Source organism: Cibotium barometz, chromosome 27 (genome assembly GCF_041138505.1).
Source record: "Cibotium barometz isolate CiBa-2024 chromosome 27, ASM4113850v1, whole genome shotgun sequence".
In the NCBI taxonomy this organism is placed as follows: Eukaryota; Viridiplantae; Streptophyta; class Polypodiopsida; order Cyatheales; family Cibotiaceae; genus Cibotium; species Cibotium barometz.
The window spans coordinates 26,472,611-26,488,354 of record NC_141072.1 but is presented as its reverse complement, the minus strand read 5'-3'; the positions used below and the strand labels follow the sequence as shown (position 1 = coordinate 26,488,354).

The window sequence follows — 15,744 nt, the reverse complement described above, 5'->3', positions numbered from 1 at the left end:
TGAGAAATCAATCCAAGTTTCAATATGGAAGTAGATGCTGTGCTTATGGGAGAAAAATGTTTTGAGCTTAAATGGGGCGCATTTGCAGGAGCTTGTTTCCGTTGTCACAAATTTGGACACTTTGCAAATGATTGTCCTACCCTCAAATTACATGTGCCTGGTGATTCCCTGCCACTAGTCTAGCCACCAAGGGTGCTCACATGGACTGTCCACCGCAATATCGTGACAACGCCACACTGCCACCCTGCCATAGAGGCACCAAGCATTTGGGATCATCCAAAGTGGAGTCGCACCACCACAACTGACAAAAAGAGGTGCACGTAACATTGAAGGCTCCATCGGTACCGACGACTGCTGTCCTCTTCACTGTGACCTTTGCTAAGTGCGCACTGTACAGTGAAGGACATGTATAGTGTCTCTAAGTAGTGCAAGTGTTCTCGTTCCTCCCGCAGTCTTGTCTCTTCTTGTGTGTGTTCCGCTCCATAGTGTCTTCTCTATTGTGCTGTGAGCCTGTCCTCCTCTTTCTATGTTGCGTCCTCTCTGCATGCCCAATACACGCTCCCGTGGTAGTCTAGTCAGCCCATCCAAAAATCCTCTCTCAATCCGCTACTACAATCGGAAGAGGTTCAACGATGTACCACCTAGGGACCCTCTTCCACCTCTTCCTATAGCGGCTAACCTTGGTAACCCCACCCTTGACAATGCAGGAGGCCAAGCCAACCCTCTTGGTCTAGCCAATCCTCCTGGCACGCAGAACCCCTTTCCACAGTGCTGGGCTGAGTCAACGTTAAGCTTCCCACCTTCAAAGGATCATCCACACTGAGAATGTGGATGACCACATCTGACAAGTCATTTCCATTTGTAAGAGCTGGGGTCTTGAGCGGGAGGATGCCTTCTTGGTGCTCTTTCTGTCCACTCTCCAAGGTTCTGTAGACAAGTGGTTTAGTCAATTTCCAATCGACCATTTTGCAGACTGGACCACTCTAAAAAACACCTTGCTCTGGACCTTCTGTCCTGGTAACTATGAGGACCGCATTCTCCAAGAGCTAGGGAAGCTCCTACTGCTACCAGGGGCGAGAGTGTCAGAACTCATGACACAGACCACAGTGCTGGTGGCCCACTTACCGACTTACCTTAGCGACTTCATGGTGCGTCAGTGGGTGACACAAGCCTTACCTAGGTCACCCAGCAGAAGATTCGAGAGAGTCGGCCCACACCAACAACATTGTTGGATTTCTAGGAGCTAGCCTCCCAACTTGAAAATGCATGACTTGTGTTTGAGCGTGATGTAGGCTCTGTACATCCAACAGTGACACAATCGGATGACCCGGTGGCTCAGCCAAAGCAAGAGCTGGAGGCACTCAAAGTGAGCCAAAAACCTCCGAGCGAGGAAAGTATCCTTCTCCAACTCAAAAGGGAGATTGAAGAATTGAAGACTCATCACACGAAACCAAGAAGGGGCTGTGGTGTGCTATATGCCAGTCATTTGGACACACTGTCCAAGAATGCCCATAAAGGAGGTACTGCTCCTTTTGTGAAAAAGGAGAACATGAAGATAAAGATTGCTACTACCTCAAGAGGTTCCAGCAACTCCATTAACAACAAACTCCTCATCCCGCCTTGGCACTCCCCAACCTTGCCCATTATGCTACAGCTGCCGTCGCCATTCCACAAACCTTCCATATTGCTACACCTCCTCCTTACCCACCCACTTCCCAAGTGACCTACCTTCCACCACTCATCCCTAATCCTCTAGCACTAACCACCATGGTAGTGAACCATCCTACTCGCCCTCCCCAACCTCGCAATCTTCCTGCTTCGGCACTCCCCAACCTTGCCCATTATGCTACAGCTGCCGTTGCCATTCCACAAACCTTCCATACTGCTACACCTCCTCCTTGCCCACCCACTTCCCAAGTGACCTACCTTCCACCACTCATCCCTAAAATCCTCCAGCACCAACCACCATGGTAGTAATCCCCATGAACCATCCTACTCGTCCTCCCCAACCTCGCAATCGTCCCATCCTCTGCTATAGATGTGGGGAATATGGTCATTACCAAAGCCGCTGCCCCCTTCCAGAAGGTGCTCCGCCTTGCTGGCATTGTCCAGAATCCAAGGACCATTATACCCGGGATTGCCCCAAGCAAAGAGCATCCACATCCTCCGACTTCACATTTCCGAACCCAACCACCCACTTAGTCTCTGTTGGACATCATCTATAGGACATTCTCCGTCCACTTGCCAACCTTCCTCTCCCACTCTTGGACTCCATCACAAACCCAACACCTACCCATGAGGATCCACCATCCACCACAGTGGTCACCAGATCACAAAGGAAGGCAATGCTTAAAGAGCAACAAGGGGATGAGCCAGATGATAAAACTATGCGAGTCCCTCGCAGTCATAGATCAGTCCTCTTGCAGGCCTTCAAGGACCTCTACAACCTCTCTTCCACATTCCAAACCACAACTTACACCTTTCTCCATGGAGGATCTACTCAAGGGGAATACCACGTCAATGAACATCTTTGATCTTCTCCGGATTAGCCCCAGTGTCCGACACTGTCTCAGTACACTCCTGCAGAAACTCAATGGTACAACCACCAATTCTACTAGTGGGCAGTATGGTGGGTTTCCCCTTCCCTCCGGACCCCGGTGTTGCGGGCTGCATGGGTATTAGCCGTACCAATTCCTCCGTTACAGACTACTAGAGCCCCCGCCTCTTTGTGGAGATTCATGGTACCCCACTTTCTGGGGCGATTGTGGACGGTGGCTTTGGGGTGAACCTCATGCCGGAATTCACAATCCATGTACTAGCTCTCAGGGTGATGTGGCCAGCCAACTTTTGTGTTCAGATGGCTAACCAATGGAAGATGTCCCCTATCAGCCTAGTAGAAGGTGTCACTGTAGTAATCCAAGGGATTCCATTCTTTACTTGACTTTGTAGTAATCTGGCTTCCTGAAGTCAGAGGGGCCTTCTCATTACTCAATGGTCATCCTTGGCTTAGGAGTACAGGTGTTCTGCATGATTGGGGTTTTGACCGATTGTGGATTCCTCAAGAGCATGGTCCACAAGAACTCAAATTGGAGGAAGGTGTGGACCAAGGGGTCCGTGGTGCCTTAGTAGCCCCAATTTCTTCTCCCAACTCTCAGTCGCTCACTTCTTGGCCTACAAAAGAAGAAGGCCTTGTTCCCCATGGTGATAAGTTAGAACTCCTCGACTGGCTCCAAGCAATAGAGGGCCTGACTTCCTACATGGTGGACATCACAGAGGTACCACATGTCTCCACTAAACTCTCCTCTGGGCACTATGAGGCTTTAGGCCTAGGAGAACCAGTCATGGGTCGCCATAGAGGACGTAAGATGGCCAAACCTCTCCCCAGCAAGGCGGAAAAGACCCCAACCACTAATTCACTGACTGAGCAGAGAGCCCCACGACAGGTGTCTGAGGACACACCAACTTTCCCTGTGAGGGAGTGTCTAAAGTCTTGGACGGAAGATCACTATGGTACCTCCCAATTTACCACCAGCCCACCCATAACTCCGACCTCCTCTCCAAAGCATCTAAGGTAGGGGAACCACTAAACCTTCCATCTTGTCAAGACCTTGTCTAGGAATTCAATCTTGGCACTTCCGAGGAGCCTCATCCCATCCTCTTAGCCTCTTGGTTGTGGGACCACCCCACCCTCCTTGACCAAGTTGCCACCTTCTTCCGATCTTACAAGGATGTCTTTGCATGAACATACAAGGACTTGAAAGGTGTTCCAACCACCATTGGTGTCCACACCATTCCTCTCTAGGAGGGCACTTGACCCATTCGTGGGTGCGCCTACAAGCTCAACCCAAAGTATGCAGAGACTGTCAAGGTGGAGTTGGAAAAGAAGGAGGACACCCAAATCATCTCCCCAATGGAACACTCTGAATGGATTTCCCCCATGGTGATCTCGCCCAAGAAGAAGACCAACAAGATCCGTGTCTGTGTGGCCTTCTGGTCTCTCAACAAAGAAACTATCAAGGATGGATTCCCCCTTCCATTCAGACTTAGAAGATGTCGCCAGGCATGCCTTGTACAATTTTATGGATGGATTTAGTGGATACAACCAAGTCGCCATCCACTCGGATGACCCTACCAAGAGCGCTTTCGTCACCCAATGGGGTACCTATGTCTATAATTAGATGTCCTTTAGCTTGTGTAACGCTCTGGCCACCTTCCAATGGCTCGTCACCAATATCTTTAGGGAGTACCTCCTCAGCTTTCTCCATACTTTCATTGACAATTTTTCTAATTTCACAGGCATGCACCTTGTCTCTAGACTAGAGGCCTTTTCAAAACATGTCTCTCAGTTAGCTCTGGTCTTTGCCAAGTGTTGCTCTTCTCGACTACGCCTCAACCCTTTAAGTGCCATTTCTTAGTGGTCCAGGGCACCCTCCTAGCTCACATCATCTCTTTCAAAGGCTTGGCTCCCGACCTTGACAAAATAGTTGCCATCCTTCGCCTTCCTCCTCCAATCAGCCCCAAAGGCACCTAGGTTTTCGTGGACACACCGGCTATCACGGTCATTTCATTGACATGTATGCCGAAGTGGCCCTTCCACTCACCCACCTAGTCAAGCCGTCCACCATCTTCCAGTGGTCCAACCCAGCCTCTACTGCATTTTCCTACCTTAAAGAGCGCCTCACCGAAGCCCCCATTCTAATCCCACCTGATTGGACGATCATCTTCCATGTCCATATAGATGCAAGCCTCACTGTTGTGGGTGTGGTCCTTACTCAGCCCAATGAGAAATACAAGATTGATAGACTCATCTACTATGCCAACCCCTCCTCACACCCGCTGAACAAAACTACACCACCACTGAGAGGGAACGCTTGGCTGTTGTCTATGCTTGCTAGAAGCTCTGCCACTATCTCTTGGGTTCCCACTTCATTGTCATCTTGAACCACCACACTCTAAATTATCCTCTCAATAAACCATAGGTGGTTGGTCGTGTTTGGCGGTGGCTGTTTCTCTTCCAAGAATTCGACTTTGAGATCCTCCTTCGACCAGGCAAACATCATGTCATGGTGGACCACCTTTCTCGCATCGACACTAGGGAACTTGCAACAAGAGGTATCGATAATGACCTTCCTGATACTGTTCTTTTCAAAGTTGATGCTGTCATGGACTTGTACAGGGATGTCCTTGCTTTGCTTTCTACAAGACACTATGAGCTACAGTTTCAGTTTGCCGAAATCTTTTGTGTGATTTTATGAGTCGATATTCTTGGTTGTCCAATGCTCTTATTTGTGGGGATTTTAATAACTCCCCTTCTCCTTAGGACAACACTTAGGCTCATTCACATATGCTTCCTTATGAGAAAGTGGCCTAGAGAAATGCCGTGGTTGATCTTGGATTGAGAGATTTATGGACAGCCACTTCTCTTGATAAGATTGTATACTTTTCACCATAATGCACATTTGGATTATCGTGCAAGATTGGATCATTGTGGTACCTCTTGCATACAAATCATGTTGACACTTTTGTGTGTCATATGTGGATTGATTACTCTTGAACCTTTCTGATCATGCACCGGTTTCGTTGGGTTTGTACTTTGATATGCCTCTTCATGAGGTTTCCTTACCCACTAAATGGCTCCTACTAGTGAACAATTCCTCTCTTGCATGCATTGTTTCAGGATATGACTATTGATGCCATTGATGCATTACATGATGTATGAGAACATAGACGTTGCATGGTATCATTTTTCTGCCCATATGCACACAGTTATCATTGAATATGGAAAATTCTATTTGACGGAAGAAAGACAAAACATATATCACCTAAAGAATATGCTACAGTTTCTGGAGGAGACCAGTCATACTCACATGCTATCCCAGCAACAAGAGGAGAATCATATTGTCTATGCAAAGCATGCATTGTGGTTCTCAATGACCATCGGCAATTGCCAAAATTGCAAGTTAGATCATGCCAAAAACCCCTTTTGGATAAGGGTTTCTCATCTAAAGCATTTTTCAAAAGCTTGCATGTTTCGAGACAAAAACAATGTATATCTAGAGTGATGAAAGAGGATGGCAACTGGACACAGGACATACACAAACTAGAGCATGAATGTGTTAAGCATGTTCAGCATGTTTTTGCAACACCACCCTAGATGACTCCTGATATTCATAGGGCTCGGCAGGAGCTTTTGTCTCATGTTTCCAACATTGTTTATATGGATGAAGCGGTTGATTTGGAGTCCATGTTTTCATCTATGGAACTGAACACGATAGTAAAGGCATATAGTAAATGGGAGACTCCAGGATGGGATGGATTGATAGTGGAGTTCTTTTTACTATTTTGGCCTATGCTTGAAGAGTCACTTTTGCTTATGATCAATGAGGCCTGGAATTTGGGTGTCATGCCTTCTGCTTGGTAGGAGGGACTGATCAGACTTGTGCGGATTTGTGTCAAAAACTTTTTGATTGACACCCTGTTACCTTGATGCCAGATTTATAAATTGATCACTAAGATGATCACTAAGATGATCACTAAAGGGGTCTGCGTCCATCTCAATATGGTTTTCTGCTTCGTAGACAAATAATAGATAACATTGCTAATGTCTGTGTTGGCATAGAGTATGCAAAATATACCAAGCAAGATGTGATCTTATTGTAGGTTGATATTGCTAAGGCTTTTGATATAGTCCAATGGGATAACATGGCAGAAGTTAGGTGAAGTTGGGCTTTGGTCCAAAAATGTAGAACATAATTTATTGGCTATATCGAGATAGCACTGCCAATGCATTTTGCAAACAGGTTTATCCTCTCAATGGATTTTGGGTAGATCTATTTGATAGTATTTCCCTCTCAGTGCCTTGCTCTATGCTATTGCTACTCATCCCTTCTTAACGTATAAGGATAAGCTCACTGAGGCTGACAGATTACATGGGCTTGTGATCTTATTGTAGGTTGATATTGCTAAGGCTTTTGATACATTCCAATGGGATTACATGGTAGAAGTTAGGTGAAGTTGGGCTTTGGTCCAAAAACATAGAACATAATTTATTGGCTATATCGAGATAGCACTGCCAATGCATTTTGCAAACAGGTTTATCCTCTCAATGGATTTTGGGTAGATCTATTTGATAGTATTTCCCTCTCAGTGCCTTGCTCTATGCTATTGCTACTCATCCCTTCTTAACATATAAGGATAAGCTCACTGAGGCTGACAGATTACATGGGCTTCATCTCCCTGATGGTTGGCATTTAGTTGCTTAGGCATATACTAATGACTCTTTCTTATTTCCCCAGAATATGCAATCGGATCTGCAATGTCTCATGAACACCTTCATATGTTTGGAATGGCAGCATGTCTCTCAAAGCTCAATCGCACAACATTCTATGGCCTAGGCAAATCATATCGCCTAAACATGTCGGACATTTGGGATATCCTATGGGATGGAATCTTTCACTTCGTAATGCTACAGATTGGTTGCTGCAAAAACTTATGATTAAATTGGAAATGCTCTACTTGGCCACTTCATGTCAAATTGAGAATAGTTCAATCGATTTTGATGGCTACATTCAATTTTTTCTCCTTGTTCTGGCATGGTCTAAAAACCAAATCTCTTGTTTTATGACAAAAAGAATTAAGATCTTTTGGAAATATCTCATTATAAGAAGGCCTTGCATCTCCTTAAGTATGAGTTCATATTCTTGCTGAAAATGCATAGAGGGCATGATCATGTTTTGGTATGCAAAGCCACTCTACTTTCCACTTTTCTTGCGAAGCAACAACCCTGGATGCTTACGATTGCAGCTCTCTACTTTAATGTGAACACGCATTTGGCAAATTCTCTCCACTTTAATGTGAACACGCATTTGCGAAATGGCAGCTAACTCATTGGGAACTTTTATTTGGCTATGTGGGGGGTAAGATTTCTGGATGCCCTTGTCTCTCGTCTCCTTGTAGATTGGAAGTTTGTTCTACAATATATTCAATGGTCTGATAGACCTCTTGAGACTTGGCAATACTTTGAGACAAGAAAGTGTCTTTTGGAGCCTGCATTCCCTGGTCCTTCGGCTCTCCATTCCCCACAGCAAGCTTCCTTTTTTTCTACAAATGGCATTTGGGTTTGCCAAGATGTTGTTGATGCAAAAGGAAATGTTGTCCTTTCCTCGAGCTCAAAGCCGTTGGCAGTTTGGCAGTTGGGTATGCACTACAGACATTTATGGCGCATGTTAGAGGAACGATTGTGAAAGGACAAAGGATTGATTTATCCACAGGGCAGATCCTGGACTTTTTCATAGTTTCTCTTTCTCTTAGATTTAGGCTACTTTGATCTACAGGTTGATTATTCATGTGCCTTGATTTGTTGATTGAGTTAATAAATAAGATTTGTTGATTGAGTTAATAAATAAGATAGCTTATTGGTGGAGACAAAACCTGAAGAAAATCTCGCATAGTAAATTGCCACTCAAATCTAGATTATTTTTATGGCGATGCTTGTTGAGAGTGCTCCCAATTGGAGAATTTCTTGAAAAAAGACACATAGCTGTTGCGAAATGCCCTTCTTGTCATTGCAAGGAAACAATGATGTATCTTCTTTGGTCTTGTCCAGAGACACCAAAAGTTTCCTTCGGCAAATTTCACATTCTCTTAAACTCAAATTCCCAGGGTATTCCTTCTTTAGTTTTTTTTTGGTTGTTTGGTAGGTGGCCTTGTAGATTGGATCATGCATAGCCCTTTCTAATCTAGACAAGATAATGGGCTTCATGGACGATACGGCATGCAAGAAATCAGTTGGTTTTTCATTCTATAAGGATTGCATGTTTGACAGCATCTATCTGGATCAGATCGATGATGGCCAATTGGCTTTGTTTTTTCACTATTTTTAACTTGTGCAACTGTTTTTCAAGAAGTTTGCCTCACTTTTGAGGGCATTTTATTTATATTAAAAAAAAAGTGTGGGCATGCATGGGTGAGGACAAGGAAGGAAGGAGTTTGTTCCAACAATCACTCTCAGGCGTGCATGTGTGGGGGCAAGCATGGGTGAGGCAAAGGAAAGAAGGAAAAAATGGGCTTGTAGCGAAGAGTGATTGGAGTTCAAAGCAATGTTTTTCCATCCCAAGCCAGGCTTTCAGATAGCAAAGAGTGATTGGAGCTTAAAGCAATGTTTTTCCATCCCAAGCCAGGCTTTCAGATAGTATTTCAAATAGTAGTATGAGGTTACTAAAAGCATGTTGAACCCCATTTAATATTAGAAACCATGCTTTGGTTTACATTTTATGACCTAGGAACAATATCACAAAGCTTAATTAAGACGGGCCTTCAGTGAGGGAAGTCCATTGGCATGTCTTATTGTGGTGCTGGATCCATTATTTAATTGATAATGATGATGCTGGATCCATTATTTAATTGATAATGATGTCTTATTGTGGTGCTGGATCCATTATTTAATTGATAATGATGTCTTATTGTGGTGCTGGATCCATTATTTAATTGATAATGATGTGTTTTTGCATGCAAATATTGTAACTGGCAAAGTGCAAACATGTAATTATGAAGTATGCATACCACAAGATTAAAGAGCAACTAGGAATAATTCTAACAAAAGGAGATTCAAAAAAGGAGCAAATTTTATTACTGGGAAAATATCTTAGAATTGAGGCATAGGGGCATTTTACATGTCTCAGTTGAGAGGTGATATGGAACTTAGTTTGTACACTTGCAAGTAGCAATCCCAATTCACCTCCCCCTTCGTGATCAATTTTAGAGTCAATAGGGGTAAATTACATGCATGCATCTCCTCTTTCAATTACATGCATGCATCTCCTCTCTAGGAGAACTAGACATGCATGTAATTCTCTAATAAATATATGCATCTCCTTCTAGGAACTACATGCATCTCCTCTGGTAGAAAATTAAAAGGGCTACAAAAAATTGTCCCCCCTTGCATTACTGATAAATCAAGCAATGGGGAAGCCTTTTAAGAGCACTATCATTACAGTGATGTCATCTAGGTTGCCTCTACTGCATGCCTTCTGGATGAGCTTGTTGCATGCATTTGTCTTGCAAGAAGAACTCTCCTGATTGCCTTCATTGTTTTGGCCACTGGGAAGACTAGAATGATGGTGCTTTTGGGCCTTGCATGGCCTTGCTGTTGAAGGATCCAAACCTTTTGCTTCCTCTGTTAAATCATGCAAGATCTCCCTAGCACAATCGACAGCTTCTTGATCACTCACCTGCAAGTTAAGACAACACTGACAATTATGAGAATTGTCCTCAAAAAAATAAATATGCAAAATGTATATCTGAGGTACTGCAGAAGAGCCTTGAAGAAACTTAAATATAGGAAAATAGGCACTTTAAGACATCAATAATGATTCAAGAATTCTTGCTCAAGGTATATCAAGAGCCCAATTTTGGAGGGGGTAAATTTTAGAGAAATAAGTAATTGAAAAAGTTATGTAGTGGAATCAAGCGTTTAAAAAATGCATAAATTTGATGGCTTTGAAAATAAAATGGAGATAATAAGCAACCAAGCCATCTTGAAATATGAAAATATATCATGTTTTTACACAAGTGTATACATGCATGTATATATGTATAATGTATGTAAATATATGTATATATGTGTTATGTACATAAATATGTGTGTTTATGTATGTATGCGCGCGCGCATGTGCGCACACAATATATATAGACATATGCAGAAACTCACATGAGGAGAGAAAGGGGGAGAAAAGAAAAGATGACAGTTTTGTAAACCCATAAAAACATTGGTTATGTTGGATTGTTACCTTGTCCCACAGGCCATCTGTGGCCAAGATTATGAACTCGCAATCGTGGGTGATGTCAAGCTGCCTAACTTCTGGGTCTGCAGAAACCCACTGCTTCAAGTTCGCATCTCCAAGTCCTCTTGTAACAGCCAATGTGCCTTGCACCCTCCACACTCCATTGAAGCAGTCCACATAACCCCCCTGTTAACAACATCACAATTATACATCAAAAAATGTTCAAATATTGGTCCCCAGGTAAACCCTTCATGTTGATGTTGAAATAACATGATTAAGAATGTTCAATCCCATAATGTTGGCAGTTTACATAAACAACCATCTAATGACCCATTATGTTAATGAGTGACATGTTTAACAGTGCATGATCAATAATCCTTAATGTTGTTAGTGGACATGATAAGCAGTGTGGATTGAATCATGCCAACCACCATCAACACTACCATTGTAGATAAGATGAATCATGCCAACCACCATCGACATTGTGGGTGTCATGGGTGGATAGAAACAATAATCCAATGGCTTTGCTTAGATTGATTTCTAAGAGAGTTTAGGGGAACTGTAATGTTAGCTTATGTTGATTGACATGATTAAGAGTGCACTATTGAATGATGCGATGTTCAATCATGTTAATCAACATCAACATTCATTGCTGATGTAAACCAACATTATAGTTTTCTCTAAACTTCCATTTAGCATCAATTAAGTATGAAATCTGGTTATGTACTTACTCTTAATTAAAGCTGATTATGTACTTACTCTTAATCAAAGCATGCAGAGAAGAAAAGCTCACCAAGTTTTCTATTCTTTCGCGTTCCTCTGCATTGCTGGCACGGTGAAGGGTGGTGAGGGCCTCAGCTTTGCCATCTCTACACAGAACTGCCTTGCAGTCACCAGCATTGGCAACCACCAACTGCCCTCCTCTCACAAATGCAGAGACTGAGCAAGTCCCACTGCTCACATGCTGGGATTATAAAAAAAAAAACCATTTAATAAGATTACTGGATTAAAACTAGTATGTCAGGATCATTATATTTGCATGAGAATGTAAGCTCTCTCTCTTTCTCTTACTTTGGCAAGAAATTCTGAGTCTGTGGCCTTGTAGCCTGCCTGCATTGCATCTTCCAGGCTTTCTTTCCCCCCCTTTTGGTTTTGAATCGCCATAGCAATGCCTGAGCCGAGGTTTTCTGCTGCAAATTTTGCTGCATCTTTGCCCCCATGCCCATCAAAAACTCCGAAGAAAGCCTGCTCACAGCCCACAAAAAAAAAAAAAAAAAAAAAACAAAGGAACCAAAAATTTTCAATTACAAAAATTTCTCCTTAATTTGAATTCTCTATTAAAAATAGTAAGCAGATATCTTTACACACACACACACACACACACACACACACATAATCAAATAAGAAATTACCTGGTTGGGTTTTCCTTGGAAATTTGTGATAGCTGTGTGTGCATCTTCCATGCAATCTTTCCTTCCTTTCTTAGCAGAGACTCCAAAGAGGGGGCCTTCATAGCTCTGGATTTCTGAGCTAAAAGTTTCCTGTTCTGGTAACTCAAACTCCTTTTCTTTGCCAAATGAAGCCAACCTTGCACACTCTGGTATGGCCAATTTTGCAGGCCTTTTCCTTTTTAGGGGGGAGGGGCCCACAGCATTAATGTGACCCCCATTCTCCCCACCATTCGTAAGTATTTTGGTTGCAGTTTCGCTGTTTTCTTTGCAACCTTTCCTTGGAGAACCTAAGCTAGCAAAGCATGGTTGATTAACTGGCTTGCTTAGTGCACTTAGTGGAGGATTAATGTGCTTACTGTGCAGTAAATCTGTTAATGCAGGCCTTAATGGAGCAGGAGAAGAAGATAATGATGAAGGTAGGCGAGGAGTAGGGGGTGATGAGAATGCAAATGAGAAGTTATTTTGGAGAATTAGGTCTTGCTGATCAAGATTAGGAATAAGGTTAGCAGTAAGCATGTGGAGGGTAGGGGGGGAGATGGGGGAAGCACAAGACGCCATATGGTGCGAAGCTAAGCCAATTAACTGGTTATTGGGCTTAGCGGGAGGGGGTACAGCATGGGATCAGGCAGGAGGGGAATGAAGATTATGGTAATACAAGCTGTGATTAGTCAAAGCGAAGCTCATATATGAATGAGAGGAAGCCTTCTGGAAGAAGAAGACGAAGTCGGAATGGAGATAAGCACCACCCACTCGGGTTTTTGACAATGCCCAAATATACGAATTTTGGCCGGTGGACCGTTTCTCCGTCGACGAAACGTCACCCGTCCGGCGACGAAAAGTCACCCTCCGGCAGCGGGGAGCTGCCGGATCCGTCGATTGCGAGTCAACCGCATTGTACGTGTGTAAAGGTCAAACAAGCAATAGAATAGCTGCCCACTCTCTGGGCGACACGTGGGTGTCGGCCAAAAACGTGATTTGTTTAAAATTCTTTTTGTGTGTCGCCATAAATAATTTGATAGGGTAGCCGTTCGCACCGGCCAACGGCTATGTGAGGACCTATAAGGGGCTGGCACGTGGCGGAAGCCAGCGCGCCGCTTTTGCTTACTTTTTCTGTCTACTACGACCACCCACCGTGTATCCTTAGCATCGGTTCCTACGGTAGCTGCCTCCTCTCTTATTAAACCCCCTTTGCAAAAACCAAATTATTATCACCTTTCCCTTTTCAATATGCCACCTAACTTTTCAATTCTCAATCTACCTTGACCCCTTTTTTTTTCCTTGGGTCACAGCTCGCTTTTTTATTGCACTTAATGCCAAAAAGGTATCCCCAACTTGGGCCAATTCCTCATTTGTAAGACTTTCCACCCTTTCTCACCACTCAAAGGGTTACATGGTAGATTGAAAATTGAAAGTTAGCTTTAAAGCTCCACGAAAAGAAGGGTGGGTAACCAACCGGCCAGGTGAGCATTTTGAATGCCCCCAGCCCAGGGCGGTGGGAAAGTGACCTAAAGTTGTGAGCCTAAAGTCCAGCACATTCCCATAGATTTATAGGCCGGCTAAGGACACAATTTTGTCAGCGATTTCCCAATTAGGCATAGATTTATAGGCCGGCTAAGGACACAATTTTGTCAGCGATTTCCCAATTAGGCATAGTTAACTATGCCATGGGAAAAGCTTGTTGCATGCCCCTTCTTTCACAAATCACAACTATAGGAAAACGTTGTTGCATGCCCCTTTTTCCTTTATGTCTCTATATTATATAAAGAAAGAGTTTCACAAAGGTCCCACACGGCAAGAACTTGGAGGTTCAGGAAGAGGCGCAGGAGCTTCGAGGCGATTGGGGTAGAATTTGAATTTAGAGCTTTGAAGAGACGTGTGAAGTGCGGGTCAACCCACTCATTCACAACTATAGGAAAATCGTTCGAATGAAGTGGTGGGTTGAAATGGTAACTCTGGATAAGTATTCTATCCACAGCTTCATTTAACTATAACTAAAACTTTAAGGTCTCCTTGAGAGGATTTTTTAAATTTTGAATTGGCTCTAGGTTGAAGCATTAATTCTAGCTTTGAATGCCTTATTTTACTAAATTTTGTGTGATAAAGGTTGGGATTGCCATAGCCATAAGGTTAAGATTGACCACATCAATAGGAATGAGGAGTGCACTCTTTCCATGTTCTTTATTATATAGCACATGATAGAATACTTTTACGAATAGGGATGGCTTAAAAAGTAAGTGCCCAAAACATTTAGCTTATTTATTTAATCCCTTCACATAAAAACATGATGACTCAATCTTTAAACATTTTATATATCAAAAAGCTAAATTTTGTGTGATTAAGTGTTGGAATTGCCATAGCCATAAGGTTAAGATTGACCACATCAATAGGAACGAGGAGTGCACTCTTTCCATGTTCTTTATTATATAGCACATGATAGAATACTTTTACGAATAGGGATGGCTTAAAAAGTAAGTGCCTAAAACATTTAGCTTATCTATTTAATCCCTTCACATAAAAACCTGATGACTCAATCTTTAAACATTTTATATATCAACAACTTACAAGCTTATTTATTTAATCCCTTCACATAAAAACCTAATGACTCAATCTTTAAACATTTTATATATCAACAAGCTTATTTTGTATAATGATACATGAGGAATTGTTAATCCGTAAACATTTTATATATCGACAAGCCTATTTTATATTATGATACATGAGTCAAATAACAATTTTATTCAAAAAAAGAAAGATATAGATTTATTCTTATCATTATATTGAAACCCTTGTAGAGTTATGAAATTTTTGGTCAACCAGGAAAATAAATAAGGGCTAATATTTTCCCATTCACTATTTTAGGGGGATCTCTTTAACTATTGGGATGCTTTACACACAAAAAATAAGGTTTTCTTTTTAATACCAAAGTTATTATTTTTGAGTGAGTTATGGAGATAGCTTTACAAAAATTACACTCATTAGGCTTATGTGTTAGCACATAAGCCCAATGTTTCAACACTTTGAAGTTTAGATAAAAACTACATTCACCAACTATCTAATTCATGCGATGATATTGGCATCTTATTCATTATGCTGGCATCAACTTATCATCCTACCATGTTGATTTTTCTTTAAGCTACAAGAATTCTGTATTCGAGTCAAGGTACCTAAGTACATACTCCTCACAAGTAATAGAATTTCCTACCATAAAATGTGGAATGAGTTCCACGTGTACAAGCTCCATGAATGTAGAAACATAACATAAAAGTTCCACTTGTAAAATCTCCATGAGCGTAGAAATAGAACATAAAAGTTCCATGTGTAAAAGATCCATAGAAACATACAATTTCTTGATAGCAGGTCTTCTATGCCTCTAACATTTCTTTATAAGAAGTTTTTGAAGTAAATGCAGTGCATGAGTGCTCTAAAAGTTTTTTTTAAACAACTAGACAAATTAAACACAATTATAGGAGGTAATCAGTCTTCACCAGTGAAAAATGTTTAAATAAGTATTA

The 15,744-nt window shown here is 42.3% G+C and overlaps 1 protein-coding gene across 1 annotated transcript; it reads right to left on the bottom strand.

The window, feature by feature from the left end:
- Positions 1-9,605: 9,605 nt before the first annotated feature.
- On the bottom strand, positions 9,606-12,981 carry LOC147623229 (putative protein phosphatase 2C 2). Its single transcript, XM_086821307.1, has 5 exons — positions 12,194-12,981; positions 11,853-12,026; positions 11,575-11,745; positions 10,788-10,967; positions 9,606-10,229 (listed from the first exon to the last, which is right to left on the bottom strand). Exons 1-5 carry the CDS (start codon positions 12,788-12,790, stop codon positions 9,954-9,956), a joined length of 1,398 nt encoding a protein of 465 aa, XP_086677433.1. The 5' UTR covers positions 12,791-12,981; the 3' UTR covers positions 9,606-9,953.
- Between the last annotated feature and the right edge of the window lie 2,763 nt (positions 12,982-15,744).

What these genes read in the sequence shown, in the direction of transcription:
- LOC147623229 (XM_086821307.1), bottom strand. Translation starts at nt 12,790, where the DNA reads ATGGCGTCTTGTGCTTCCCCCATCTCCCCCCCTACCCTCCACATGCTT. An exon ending in ACTCAGAATTTCTTGCCAAA is followed by an intron (nt 11,746 to 11,852) that starts GTAAGAGAAAGA and finishes TTATAATCCCAG; the next exon opens with CATGTGAGCAGTGGGACTTG. An exon ending in GCGAAAGAATAGAAAACTTG is followed by an intron (nt 10,968 to 11,574) that starts GTGAGCTTTTCT and finishes TGTTGTTAACAG; the next exon opens with GGGGGTTATGTGGACTGCTT.